The sequence below is a fragment of the Temnothorax longispinosus genome, chromosome 1 (assembly GCF_030848805.1).
Source record: "Temnothorax longispinosus isolate EJ_2023e chromosome 1, Tlon_JGU_v1, whole genome shotgun sequence".
NCBI classification, from domain to species: domain Eukaryota; kingdom Metazoa; phylum Arthropoda; class Insecta; order Hymenoptera; family Formicidae; genus Temnothorax; species Temnothorax longispinosus.
This window is the reverse complement of record NC_092358.1, coordinates 16805311-16820219: the sequence shown is the minus strand read 5'-3', so window position 1 is coordinate 16820219 and position 14909 is coordinate 16805311. Positions and strand designations below refer to the sequence as shown.

At 36.0% G+C, this 14909-nt stretch overlaps 1 protein-coding gene across 2 annotated transcripts; it reads right to left on the bottom strand.

Annotated features, from left to right (window-relative positions):
• Positions 1 to 8490: 8490 nt before the first annotated feature.
• Positions 8491 to 14496, bottom strand: LOC139812225 (uncharacterized). 2 transcript variants are annotated; one of them, XR_011731837.1, is made up of 6 exons: positions 13842 to 14496; positions 13722 to 13764; positions 10973 to 12446; positions 10414 to 10502; positions 10097 to 10200; positions 8491 to 9835 (listed from the first exon to the last, which is right to left on the bottom strand). XR_011731837.1 is itself a non-coding variant. In XM_071776903.1 (5 exons), exons 1-3 carry the CDS (start codon positions 14132 to 14134, stop codon positions 12402 to 12404), a joined length of 381 nt encoding a protein of 126 aa, XP_071633004.1. In that variant the 5' UTR covers positions 14135 to 14468; the 3' UTR covers positions 9904 to 10200; positions 10414 to 10502; positions 10973 to 12401. The 2 variants fall into 2 exon arrangements, 1 of the variants encoding a protein (XP_071633004.1); XM_071776903.1 differs by lacking the exon at positions 8491 to 9835 and having other exon boundaries at positions 9904 to 10200; positions 13842 to 14468.
• Between the last annotated feature and the right edge of the window lie 413 nt (positions 14497 to 14909).

The following is a 14909-nucleotide window of genomic DNA, read 5'->3' as shown; positions in this document are numbered from 1 at the left end:
AAAAAGGTAATTTTGTACGGATATCACGCCTTTTTGTAGTGTCATATAAGACGTCGGCGTTGGAAGTAGATAGAAAAAGAAGTATCTTAATAAAAAATTTTCACATTTGGACTTTGCGTCGCAATATCCGCTCGTAGGGCACGGAGCGGGATATTATAAGAGAAACCCCCCCCCTAATGGACCCCAAGCTATCGATCAAGCCTACTTAGAACTTGATCCGTTCACTCGTTATTGAGATCTCAACATATCGGGTATTCGCAACCCGTCGCGTGGCGTAAAAGAGTCACGGTCGGTCTCGCTCCGCGTGTACACTACCGTGTCTCTTGATTCTGCCGCTAGGGAATTTTTAAGTCGATTCTTATGAATCAAGCTTGAATTCGATGTCTAGGTGTCCCAGGTTGCCGATGACGAGGTTCACACAAGGTATCTATATTCGATTCTCTGAATAAACCTTATGTTCAAGATACAACGATTGTCCGTTCCTTTATACGTAATACCACTGCAAAAGCCTACAGGTTATGGACCCAGAGAAAAAGGTAACGGTCGATCTGATGTAAAACGGAAATTGGAAGCAAAAGTCCGAAGTAAGAAGTAAAAAGGAGAACGGTAAAAAGACCAAAATGTCTAAGGTGTCAATGGAGGAAATAGGCCAGATAGAAAAGCTGAGCGGCGTAAAAAACTTTCAGCTGTGGAAGTTTGAGATTACGATCGTACTTAAAGCCAACGAATTATACGATGTGACAACAAAAGCACCGCCTGCTGAGCGAGACGCGACGTGGTCTGAAATAGACGCAAAAGCACAAAAGGTGATCGTGCTGTCTCTGGGTAAGAAACCACTCACTCATATATTAAATTGCGATACCGCTCAGAACATGTGGACTAAATTATGTGCCATATACGAGAGAGATAGCGAACAAAGAAAATGCACGCTGATGCAGAAATTCTTTAGTTATTCTATGGATAAAAGTTGCGATGTAGCAACACACATCAGTAAATCATATAAATCGTTTGTTACGGCGTGGGAATCGACGGCTACGAGGGATCATCAGACACTGGAAAACCTAACCACAAGAATACTCTCGGAAGAAGCTAGGAATTCTGAACATGATGGTAAAGAAAATGCTGTGGCGTTTAAGGCTAATATCCATAATAATAAGAAGGTGTTTTAAATGCAATTCTACGGGTCATCTGGCAAGAGCGTGCAGAAAGACGTCTCAAAAACAAACGGATACAAAGGAAAAGCAGAAATTCTGCAAGATATGTAAGAAATCCAATCACTTTGAAAAGGATTGCTACTTTCGCGATGATGCCAATAGTAAGAAAAAGGATCCACAATCCGATAAATCAGATAAGCAGACTGATAAAGTGTCGTTTTTCGTGCACAAACAACAAGATACTTCATGGATAATCGATTCTGGTACGACGTCTCATATGATTAATGACACGAAATATCTGAAAAACCTGAGACAAACACAGTCTAGCCAAAGCCGGTGTAGCCAAAGCCAACGAGTCGATGGTAGCAGAAGGAACCGGGATATTAAAAACAAAAAACTGTATTCTGAAGAATGTAATGTACATTCCTGACCTATGTGCGAATCTGATATCGGTGCCAGCTATAACGGAACATGGAGGGAAGGTGATCTTTACGAGAGACAAGGTCGTAGTAGAGAAAAAGTGTTTTGCGGTAAGAAAAAAGAAAACGGACTATACGAGGTAATGCTAAGCACCGAAACCGCGGGAAGATCATATGCCGTACAAAAATTAGAAATGGCGGAGAAATGGCATAAGAAACTAGGACATCTAAGTATTGACGGTATGAAGACTCTAAAAGGAATGTTGAAAGGCTTGGATTTCACCACGGAAGATCTGAAAAAGGTAGAAGAAGCTTGCGAAACCTACATGAAAGCGAAACAGACGAGAGCACCGTTTAAAGGAAGCGGAACGCAAATGAAACGAGCCTTGGAACTAGTACACTCTGATGTCTGCGGTCCTGTGGAAATTCCAACATGGGACGACAAAAGGTACATTCTGACCATGTTAGATGATTACACGCACTTCACTGTAATCTACTTGTTGAAAAATAAATATGAAGTCGCAGATACAATTAAAGAGTACGTAAAATTTGCTGAAGCTCGGTGGAATCTAAAACTGGCCAAATTGAGATTCGACAATGGTGGCGAGTACGTGAACGAGAATCTTTGGAGCTGGTGCAAGAAAAATGGCACTGAAATGGATCTCACCATACCCTTTTCCCCGCAGTTAAACGGGAAGGCAGAACGCCTGAACCGCACCTTGTTAGAGAAGACCAGAGCGTTACTGGAGGAATCCGGATTGAAGAAAGAAATGTGGGGAGAGGCAGCGTACACGGCCATGTATTTGCTGAATAGAAGTCCAACAAAACTACTGGATGTAACTCCAGTGAAATGTGGAACGGAAAGGAGCCCGACATGAGTTTTGTAAAACTATTCGGATGTGCAGCACATGCAAAAAACCTAGGGGCACTGAAGATACTCGACAACCGGAGCAGAAAACTCGTCTTTGTTGGATATAGTCCAAAAGGATACAGGCTATGGGATGCCGAAAACAGGAAAATAATCCTCTCAAGAGACGTAAAATTTGAAGAGAAAGTTGAAAATATAACAGAGAAAAGCACAAAAAGTATACTAGGTAAAATAGAAGACACTGAAGAAGAAAAAGAAGAACAGGAGGATGAAGAGCCTGATTCAATGGAAGCAAACAACGAATCAACGTCAGAAGAATATGTAGAAACTGAAGACAGAGAAGATTGTCATGAACAGGAGCAGCAATTGCGCAGATCAACACGAATTACAAGACGTCCAGAAAAATATAATGACTATGTGTTTTTGACTTTTCAACAAGCTGTTACTGGTCCAGAGAAAGAAGAATGGAAAAAGGCAATACAAATGGAAAAAAACTCTCTAGAAGAGAATAATACGTGGAAAGTAGTGGACAGTATAGAGGCAGAAGGAAAGGAGATTCTGAGTAGTAAATGGATTTTCAAGACAAAAGAAGACGGAAGGAAGAAAGCCAAACTAGTCGTCAGAGGATTCAAACAAACCTACGGTATAGATTACGAAGATACATTCAATCCTGTAGTAAACAACTCGTCCTTAAGAATCCTGTTTGCATTATCAGCAAAAGAAGATTATCACATAATTACGTTTGACATAAAAACGGCGTTTTTTATACGGGAAACTGGATGAGCCTGTATTTATGTATCCCCCGGAAGGAACTACGGGAAAAGGATCTGCAAACTACTGATGGCCTTATACGGTCTGAAGCAAGCTCCATCAAAATGGAATGAAAGATTCTCAACTTTTCTCAAACAGCAGGATCTAAAGGCATTAAGGTAGTTGTATCGCGACAGTATTAGTAAAAAATAATGGTCATACTGTATACGATAATGTACGGAAAACTCTACTTACCTGTGTAAAACTTTTAACTAAGCTGTACCGTTTTCAACCAATCCTGTATGGTCTTACCAATCTGGCAACGCTGTATGCTCGCAACTCGCGTCAGTAATGTCAGTATATCATTGAAGTTAGCTCGCGATGCTTGCGTTATTATTGAGATTATGCTATTGAGGTTATTTTGAATTAGAAGAAATATAAGCGAAAATGTCTGTTGTACGTTACAAAGGAAGATTAATGAAAGAAAAAGTATTGAAGAAAAGACTTAAAGCTTTAGCGGCAATGTCTGAAGCGAAGAAAAAGACAAAGTCCTGTCAAGAAGACAATCATTTATGTGTTGGAAGACGCATTGTAGAAGTGTCCGAGCTTGCCAAAAATTTAACTTGCTGTTACTGTGAAAAAGATCTTTCACTTAAAAATGTAATAAACGAAAGACGCGCGACTTGGTTTAAATTCAATTTTGAAAGTACGTTGTCGGGATTGTTCTACATTTACAGATGTTGCTACAGGAAAAATTCAATCAAAAGATAACTCTAAACACAGTGATGTAAACACAAAAATTGTATTAGGTAAGTTATAGTCAATAAATTATTTCCATTCGCAAACATTGTATCTGTGTAATTTTTATTGATTATTACATAATTTATCAAAATTAATATGTTGATTTAAACTTCTAACTTATAAATGACAGGAGCTGTACACGCTGGAGTTGGGTGCTCGGGTTTAAATAAAATACTGGCTTGTATGAATATACCATCTATAACATCAAATTTATTCAAAAGATATGAACGAGAAGTTGGATCTGCAATAGAAGAAGCTGCTAAAGAGAGTTGCAAGCAGGCTGCAAGAGAGGAACAACTATTAATTGTAGAAAATGTTGAAAAATTCTGTCAAGAACTGTAAGATTTTGTTCTTTCATTTTTATTTTAAATAAAAAAACAGGAAGACAAAAATATGTTTTCTATAAGTGTTTTATACATATGTGTAATAATATGTAATAATATGTGTCTTATGTATATGTTATGTATACGTAATTGATAATTATCAAACTTAATTGATATGTATTAATAATAATAAAATAATTGATAATTATTAAACTGATTTGTATATGTATTAATAATAATAAAATAATGTATTAATAAATCTGATTCTTTTTTTGTCAATAGGCCAGACGAAATAGCTCAGGAAATTTACTCTATCTTGATACCTTTAAAACCTGCATCCAACGATGCAAATCTTTATATTTCAATGCAAGAGAGCTCTACCCAGTTCTACCACCAGTAATATCGTCAGAAAACACTTTTCCTCTAAACAATCCTTGTACACCTAATTATAACAATGTAAATACTAATTTGGACGTAAATAATTTTGACGCAGCGATAGGTAATATATTATTAACATAATCGTCTCTTACGACATGGGCTGGAGTAAGTGTGGGAACGGAAAAAGCTATGATAGTCTTAAAAAACTTTAAAAGATGTATACTAACTACAAAAAACATTTAAAGAAATGAAAAAACGTGATGTAATTCCTCATTTGAAAAAATGTTTTAACTATGCTGTAGCACAAAACAAAGGAAAAAGTGTAGAATTAGCCAGTACTTTACGTACAATACCTGACCATGTATTCGGCAAACATGAAAACTGCGGCGTATGGTGTCACCGCGATTCCAATGACAGTACTAATACTCAAGAACAGACGATACTATTGAAAGATTCTAAATTATATACAGCATTATGTGTTATTTTTTCAAAATATGCTGATAACTCAGCAAAATTTTCAGTTGCTGCTAGCAGTCAAGCGAACGAAAGTTTAAATAACATTATGGCACATAAAGCTCCAAAGAATGGTTGTTACAGTTTGAGTGAATCAGCTGATTTTCGTTGGGCGAGTGCTGTTTGCGCCAAAAACGATGGACAACAATATTTGCCTCGTGTTTCAGCTAAATTATGTATTTCGCCCGGTAAACATATGGAATCTTTTGCTATAATGCAAGATAAACAAAGAGCACGTAGAGCTGAGTTAGCAAAATTACAAAGTACAAAAAGTCGTCGTAATTTAATGAAAAAAATGCGAGAAAATTTAAGGAAAAGAACAGAAAGAATTGAAAGAATACAGTACCTGCCAAACTGTGGTCTTGAGATAGATGCTGAAAATTCAGACAGTGTAGATATCAATAATGAAGTAAACAAGACAAATATAGCAATCGATTCCTGTAAAATAGTTTACTTTGATTTAGAGATTAACCTATACAAACTGTGGTATCCTATGTTTCTTATGTGACTGGCTTAAAAGTTATAAATAAAGATCTTTTTTGGCGTAATGTAAAGGTACAAACAATTCCATTAAAAAATGCTCTTGAAAGTTTTAAAGAATTTCTTAATATTTCATCTAAACCGTCAGTCTTAGTTGCTCATAATGTTCAATTCGATGCTAAACACTTGCTTCAAGCAATAATACGTCATTCCATGATGATAAACGATTTTAAATCTATCATTAGTGGATTTTCCGATTCTGAAATTTTGCTACGGAAACCATTTCCTGATCGAAAAGGAAAAGGACAGTTCAAATTATCAAAGCTAGCTGAAGATTTGCTTCCAAAAAAGAATACTAATAATTTTCATGAAGCATTGTTTGACGTAAAAGTGCTAGAAAAACTTGTATGCTTATATATTTCAACAACAGATTTGCTTAACAACAGCAAATCTTATACTGAATCAATAAATAAAATAATAGGAGCTCGAAAAGTAGCAGAAATAACACTAACTTTAAATGTTTTAAAAGAGATAATTTCTGAAGGAATGATTTAAAAAATTGCTCAGGCCAGGATCACGTATAATACTCTACAGGATATTTATAAGCAAAAGGGCGAAATTGGGCTGAAACAATTTTTATTAGAAAAGTCGACCGATAAAAAAGTTCGCGTGACAAATAGATCAAAAATATTAAACAATATTATTAATTATGTAAAAGATCATGTTAATTAATTTGTATCTTATTCTACAATTGTTTCATTTAACATTTATATATAGTGCGTTTTCTACAACAAGCGACACAAATCTCGTTGTTTTTTTTTTTTCAATATTTTATAAAAAATTAATAAATACATTGTATTACTTTCAATACGTTATATTCGTCGTTCTGTTTTTTCTTAAATATTTTATAAAAGATTAATAAATACGATGTATATTACTTATAGTATGTTATATTTGTTGTGCTCAACATTAATATAAATAGATTTATAGTTCTACATACAATACCTATTATTTTACCTATTATAAAATAAATTAGTACGGTATAGAATAGGATATAGGCAATCTGAACTACCTTCATATGCAGTCAATACAGTGTTGCCAGATCTTTACAGGTTAGCTGTCGTATGCGTCCATCGCTATAAGAAATTATGTACTTTGCGTAACAATTGCTTCAAAACTAGATAGACAAGGGTCTTGTACTTTTGTAAGAATATTTTTACAAGTCTCTTTTGTTATCTCTTTGTTTTTCATCAAAATCGTATGAGTAGTTTGATCGCTACAATTACAAACGTGATATGGGAAGCCGTTTTCGTCCTACGATACATGTAAAAAGTGCTAAGTTTGACTTCCATTATTTCAACTTTAGTATAGTCAACCTTTTTCTACTTGCACGTGTGTGTAGAGCGTGTTTACGTTAATATGCTGTTCAAATTTTAAAAGATTCCTATGAAAATGGGTTTTGCGATACAACTACCTTAAAGTCGGAACAATGCATCTTTGTAAATGAGGAAAGGACACTCATTTTAGGAGTTTACGTGGACGATGGAGTTTTGCTGAGTAAAAACGAACATGAACGCAATCGATTCATCGAGAAATTAAAGAAGGAATTTGAAACGACGGTTAACTGGAATCCAAAAAGCTTCTTGGTCATGGAGATAGAGCGATCTCAAGAAGAGCTAAAATTAACGCAGAAGAACTTCTCAGGAAAACTGTTGAGCAGATTCGACATGAACAAGTCTAAATCAGTCGACACTCCGCTGGTTAAATGCAACGAAGAACCAGAGGAATCTGAAACAACAACCTACCGGTACAGAGAAGCAATAAGAGGTCTGCTATACTTATCAACTAAAACTCGTCCAGATTTGGCACAAGCAGTTGGACACGGAAGCAGATATGTGAATAACTACACAAAACGAAGAATAACTGAAATAAAGCGAATGTTTCAATATCTTAACGACACACGAAACCAAGGAATACAGTACAACGACCGGCATGACAAAACAAAAATGATAGCATACAGCGACTCCGATTACGCTGGCGATCCAGACACGAGGAAGAGTACGAGCGGGTATATAACACTCTACTGTGGAGGTCCGATCGGATGGTGCTCCAGGAGACAACCAGTGGTAGCGATTTCCAGCACCGAGGCGGAGTACATTGCGGCAGCTGAGTGCACCAAGGAGATAATGTATTTAAAGACTTTAATTGAGGAATTATTGGGTGAATCAGTTAACGTAAGACTAAAAGTAGATAATCAAAGTGCTATTAAGCTTATAAAAAAATGGAGTTATTAACCGACGGTCAAAGCACATTGACGTAAAGTACCATTTTGTTCATAAAGAATTAAAGAAAGGGACAATTAGTGTGGAATATTGTCAAAGTGATAAGCAACTTGCGGATTTATTTACTAAACCGTTGGGAAAGATAAAATTTAATACGCATAAGAATGTTTAGTCGGATAAAGAAATTGAAGTAGTCTTGATTAATCTTTAACTCTATTTGTGTTCACTGATAAGTATTATAGTAATTTATATATGTTCTTAAGATAAGGTAAATAATAAGAAAAAAAGGTTGTAAAAATTTATGTTTAAGGTTGCTTTATTGATATCAAAGGTGATGATTTGAAATTTAAAATATGTGTTGGACTGGTAGAAATTAAGAGAGGGTGTTAGGAATAATTTCTAACAGTCGATAATAATCGATAATGTCGATAAGAGCGATATCGATATGGTTGATGGAGACACACGTTCATCGTGGCTAGGCGCACGTCCGAGAAAGTAGGAGAAGAGTTTTTTTCACACACACTGTTGTGTTCAGCTCTCGCACGATCACGACATTTTTTAGTTTCACTCCGTTATTTAGTCCTCGAGCATTGTAAAGATCCAAGGTATCTATATTCGATTCTCTGAGTAAATCTTATGTTCAAGATACAACGATTGTCCGTTCCTTTATACGTAATACCACTGCAAAAGCCTACAGCATAAAGAACATGAAGCCCGCGATCATTAAAGATACGTAAAAATCTCTCGCTGAGACCTTTGATGTAGGGAACTGTTATACAATTTTCTGGAATTTGTCGTATAATGTCGCTTATGTTAGATGTGTTATCACGGTAACTGAGAAGTTTCAATCTATCTTTAATACACTTATCAACTATACACTTGTCAACCATACACTTGTCAACCATATGTGCGATCTTATTATCCGTCGAACGGTTCCACGATAACAATATTGATAAAATCAAAGAAATACTTCTGAACAACTGTTATCCTCCACATATGGTTGACAAGTGTATTAAAGATAGATTGAAACTTCTCAGTTACCGTGATAACACATCTAACACAAGCGACATTATACGACGAATTCCAGAAAATTGTATAACAGTTCCCTACATCAAAGGTCTCAGCGAGAGACTTTTACGTATCTTTAATGATCGCGGCCTTCATGTTCTTTATACAGTTCCTAAGTCCCTTGATTGCGTCATAAGAGGGGGAAAGATAGACTTGATTGTTTCAAGCAGACTAACTTAATTTATAAAATTAACTGCGGAAATTGCGATGCCACGTACATTGGCCAAACCAAAAGACATCTTGAAACACGCATTAAAGAGCATAGAACGGATATCAAGAAGAACGGATTTAAATATTTAGCTTATATCTTGATAAATGCTTGTCGGAGAGGAAAATGATACAAGACTTTTTGACTTGATATGGTCTCAAGAATATGCTATTGCAATAATACCCTAATTTCTTTAAATATTTGTGTATACATTTTCTTGAAGCTTTCATGTGTACACAATTATTTAAAGAAATTAGAATACTATTGCAACAGTATATTCTTGAAACCAAATCAAGTCAAAAAGTCCTGTACCACTTTTCACTCCGACGAACATTTATTAACAAACATCTATTGTAAGCTAAATATTGAAAAAAATACCAAGTTTTCCTTGAACATTTCAAGGAGTATAAGGCAATAAAAAAATGTTTTAGACAAAAGTTGTTCATATTAATTAGTAGAAAAAGATAATACCATAAAAGGGGGTTTCTATTTAAATAATTTGACTTGGATCCTATTAGGCTTAACACAGGTCCCGGACTCAAAATCTAATAAAATTGTCTATTGGTCCTCCTTGAACTCTCCAACTTTTATCTGAAACATTTTTCCAATAAATCAATACTATCTGAGATAATTATAGCGGAGATAATTGGCACACGAAATAAAAATCACCCTGTTTATTTCATACATAATTACATATTAAAACATAGGAGTACGGGGTTAAATATGACGTGTTCCGATATTCACTGTCTATACTGAGAATCTATGGTTAATGTTATACATACACTTTAGATTTTCAGTACTGGATGTTAAAATATTGGAACGCAGTTTATACCAAGTTTAAATTTTTCTTACTTATGTATCTAATAAATGAAGCTGTCGCTCAGAAGAGTTTGATAGAAATCAAACTGCTTGGTGCTGCTCTGCGTGAACTTCCACTGATGGAAAGCAACGTAACACTGCAACATAATACAATAACAGTAATTATTATTTACATCTAATTATATATTTTAAACATAAAAGTAGGTTAAGTATGATTTGTATTGTGATATTCATTATCTATGTATACTGAAAATCTGTAGTTGATGTTACACGTATACTTTGGATTTTCAGTATTGACGATTAATATTGGAAAGTATGGTTTATATCAAATTTAACTTTTTCTTACTTACATATATCTAATAAATAAATATTTTGCTCTTCTATCAAACTACTTGGTGCTGCTCTGGACTGCATGAACATTCACTGATGGAAAGCAATACTGTAACATATAGCATGAGAACAATAATTATATTATAAAATCATGTAAATGGTTAAATAATTATGGTTAAATCATTTAATTAATGATTAAACTGCTTTTTAGGAGATTTGGGATTGGCATATTTCTATCACGTATCTCCAACTAAGGGCTCCAGTTGGATTAAACTATTAAAAATTTTGAGGTTAAGTTAGCATCAAGATTTAAGTATGAAACCGTTAATAAATAATTTCATTAGAGACTCGTTCAATAAGGTTATAAAGGCAAATATATGTATTTTAAGATGGTCATTGAAATGATTTTTATGATATTAACGTGGTTTTTGCAGACCATTATGCCACGTAATCTCTATTTTTGGATTTAAAGACAAATCGCCAAATATATATGTACAATGTACATATTAGTAATAATTATACAAAAATACTTTTAAAAATATTTGTGTGAACAATATTTATTAAATAAAGAAAAATTACCTAAAATTAAAACGATTGTTTCTGTGCGATGTCGTACACGTGATTGCGTGGTCCCACGGAGCCATGCAAGAGACAGCGAAAGAAGACCGAGAATGGTGGGGGTCGGTGCTGCGACCAAGCGCATAGCCACACACACTAGCGTTTTTCCCTCCACTTACGCACTCAGAAACGTTCTGTTTATCCGTGTGACAAACTCGTAATTTGAAAAGTTTAATATTGATTATATAAGAAATATAAATTTTAAATTTTATCTATTTATTTTATTATCAATTTACTTACTGACTCTTAATTAAAAATTAATTGTATATATAATTACCTTTTATTATTACAAAACAAATAACAAGTTATAAAATTAAATACCACCACTTATATATAAGATTTATCTTAATCACTTTTATTCCCCAAAAGTACAAGTCAGTCTCTTTTGATTTCATCACACTTTTTGATTTAGATTTTTCTTTCTTTCAGTCCAAAATTCTTTAACTGGTATATATTATCTGTGCAATACGTATGATTGTGTGATACCTTAATAACGTCTTAATGACGTTGTAACGGCCTGACTTTATCGAACGCGGACGAGTTTACGGGATCGGGAGTTCGATGACAGGCCCAGAAACAGTAATCAATTTGCCATGTGAATATGCACTTTATTCAAATATTCAAAACTATACTATAAACTATCATATACAATACTCGGGATTCGGTATTACACACGAACTGAACGCGGGAAATTACCGTGGTCGGTAGTGCCGGTGCACGCGACGCGGTATACGAAATCTCGGGACTCGAGTCTTCGCCTCGAGGTGCGGTACGCAAGGGAGGGATAACGCAGCGCGGTATTTTACAGAACGGAGTTCGTTGCGGTATACAGGGCTACGATAAGGCGGAACGCGGTAGATTACATACGGAACGCGGCTACGAGTAGACGCTAATGGAACGCGGTATATTACATAGTGATTGATACATATATTTAATACATACAAGAAAGATATACGCTGATAACGGAACGCGGTATATTACATACGGAACGCGGGACGTGACATACGGAGCGCGGTATATTACATACGGAACGCGGGACGTGACATACGGAGCGCGGTATATTACACGCGGGACGCGGCTACAGCTATCAGAACGCTGTATGCGATGCACGGGTAAGCAAGCGCGGTAGGTTGTACCAGAGGATGGCAGAATCCCGGGATCACGGTTGTGAGAACTCTCGCGGCGAGGCCGAGCACGCTCGACCCCGCGGTACCGTGATCGTCGGGGCAATCAGGGAGTTCGGGAACACTCTGAGAACCCTCAGTCGAGAACCAGAACTCTGGACCTCGTTGTACGTGTTGCCCTAGGATTCGGAAGGTATCGGGAGGTAGCTTCGTCAGGAGAGCCGAGATGAAGACGAAGTGTCTTCCTCGTCGAGCGCGCCGGCTTTTTATACCGCGCGTCGCGGTGAGCGTAGCAGGAGGGAGGTAGAGTCCTAGATAATAGAGAAGCGACATTGAAATCGATAGGTGCGATATATCGATAAAGCCGCCATTTTGTTTCTCCATATGGAATAGGAAAGTACGTATAAGAAACTGTCCATTTTAGAAACGGTGTGCTTGTCGTAAATATATTACAGCGTAATGAAACCTATATCCCATATCTCTTCTAAAGTATTCTGAACATTATTTACACAACACAATAAACCTATGTATGATTTTAATAATCGTAAATATATGTATAATTATATTATGCTATTTTAGAAATTCTTTTGTATCCATAATTTTACAAAATATAAGATTTATTTTTATAGGAATGAAAATGGCTATGGGGAAAGTTGCAACTAAATGAACATATATAGAAAAATTACATCTCTGTTATTTTCAGTCTATTTGATTATTAATTACTGAAAATTTTGTAAGCGTAGCAAATTCAATAATAACGAAAACGAATTATTTATACAAATTAATCGGGCTGAAATTGTAAAAACATGTATTTATATCTTTTTATCTTTTGAAAAGTTGTATCATATATCAAAAAGAGCGTTATTTTTAATTTTAGTTACGCAATTTTATCTTCTATGTATATAGATATGAAAGTTATTTACTTTGAAACATGTCGACAATATACAAGGAAAGTTGTTAGAGAGTCAGAATGCTTGTAAAACATTATATTAATACACAACACACCTGATTGCATATGAATATAGCTTCTTGTTGCCTTAATCAATGTAACATGTACAATCAAGAAAAACGAAAGATATATTAATTCATAAGATTATACTTGCAGATACATATAATAAAGTAAATGAAAACGTACTGTGTATTTTATTGTAAATTATTAATAGTTCTTTGAGGAATAGTGTAAAAAAATTTATATATAACTTTACTACGTTTTTTATAGATACATATATCTACGAGACAATAATATTCGATTTATTTGACATCTATAAGAGAAAATTCATTTTAAATTAAATAAAATATGATTTATTTTATATTTGTACTTGGTTTAACTCTCAATTACAATTCGAATAATTGTGCTCTTCAGATTTCAAAATTTTCCTCGGCAGCTGGCAATATTACGATTGTTGCAACCAAAGGTTTTGGATTTGCTTTCTTGCAGAGTAATATTTTAACTTTCCCTGATATTTGACCCTTTAAGTTTGCGCTAACAGGTAATGGCATTGAATATGTATGTTCATTAAATGGCTTCGATGGGAGACTATCGTTAAAAACTGAAGGAATTGCTCCGATTTTCAGTTTCCTCTTACCATCTTCTCTAACACGCTCCCAAGAAAACCTGTCAAAATGCTCCTGAAAAAATATGTATGCTATCAGTAAATGACTTCGCTATATATGTATATATATATATTTGCTACACTGCAGCTTACAGAGCACACAAACAATGGATCCTTAGGCTCCCAAGTAGATCCATTAATATTCCTGATACTGTTAATCCATCTAGCTTTCTGTCCTTCATTTCTAGGAAAACGATGAAACATAAGAGTTTACTCCACAGTACCGGATTGAGTTCCGGTTGCAGAGCGGTGAACACCGTCGTACGATGAATTCCAAAAGACAGGGTGCCGATCACCGCGCACACGATTAGATCGTTCTTCAGTCTGGCGTTCACTGTCGAGCGTAACTTCTCCGGCAAAGGATCCACCAGCTCAGTATCTGACATTTGCTCGCCCACCTTGATCTTTACGTCTTTCTTCCTGCCGGACGTCTTGCTCTTGGTCTCCTTGTAACTCGCGGCCACGTTATCAGGCTGCGACGACGACGTGTTTTCTATGATTTTGGCTTCCTTCTCTTCCGTGTACCTGTCTCCTGTCTCTGGTGGCCACAAATTTGTCTTGAGGATGTCCTATATCACGGTAGGATCCGAAGAATCACGGCCTTTTACAGAACCGTAACAGTAATGTCTCGCGTTGTCTCACGTGCAGCAGGCCTCTAACGTGCATTAACCTCACTTATTTAACTATAAGGGAGAAACAAAATGGCTCTGGATCACGTGATTTAGTTAGCCAATCAGACCATTCCCTTCAATGTCGCTTCTCTATTATCTAGGACTCTAGAGGGAGGCCGATCGTCAAGCGACGGTGCGGTGGTGGGAGCGGCGCGATCTCGCTTCGGCGGGGATCGGCTCGCTTCGGCGCTCGTCGGCGTCGTGCGGGAGGGCACCGGTGCGGCGGATTTCCCGCGCACACGGTGCGTTTTAAGTACTTAAAAAGATGTGGGCGCACCGCGCCCTGTGCTCGCCCGACGGGGAATCGGTCGGGCGGCTCCCGGAGGGTGGTAGCCGGGGACGATGCTTTGTCATAAGGGGTGCATCGTTACAACGTCAATAAGATGTCATTAAAATGTCATTTGACATTATTTTGCTACTTAAAGTATTATATTTCAACAATATATTACAGCAATATTACTGTAATATTTCAATATTTTTTAAAAACGTG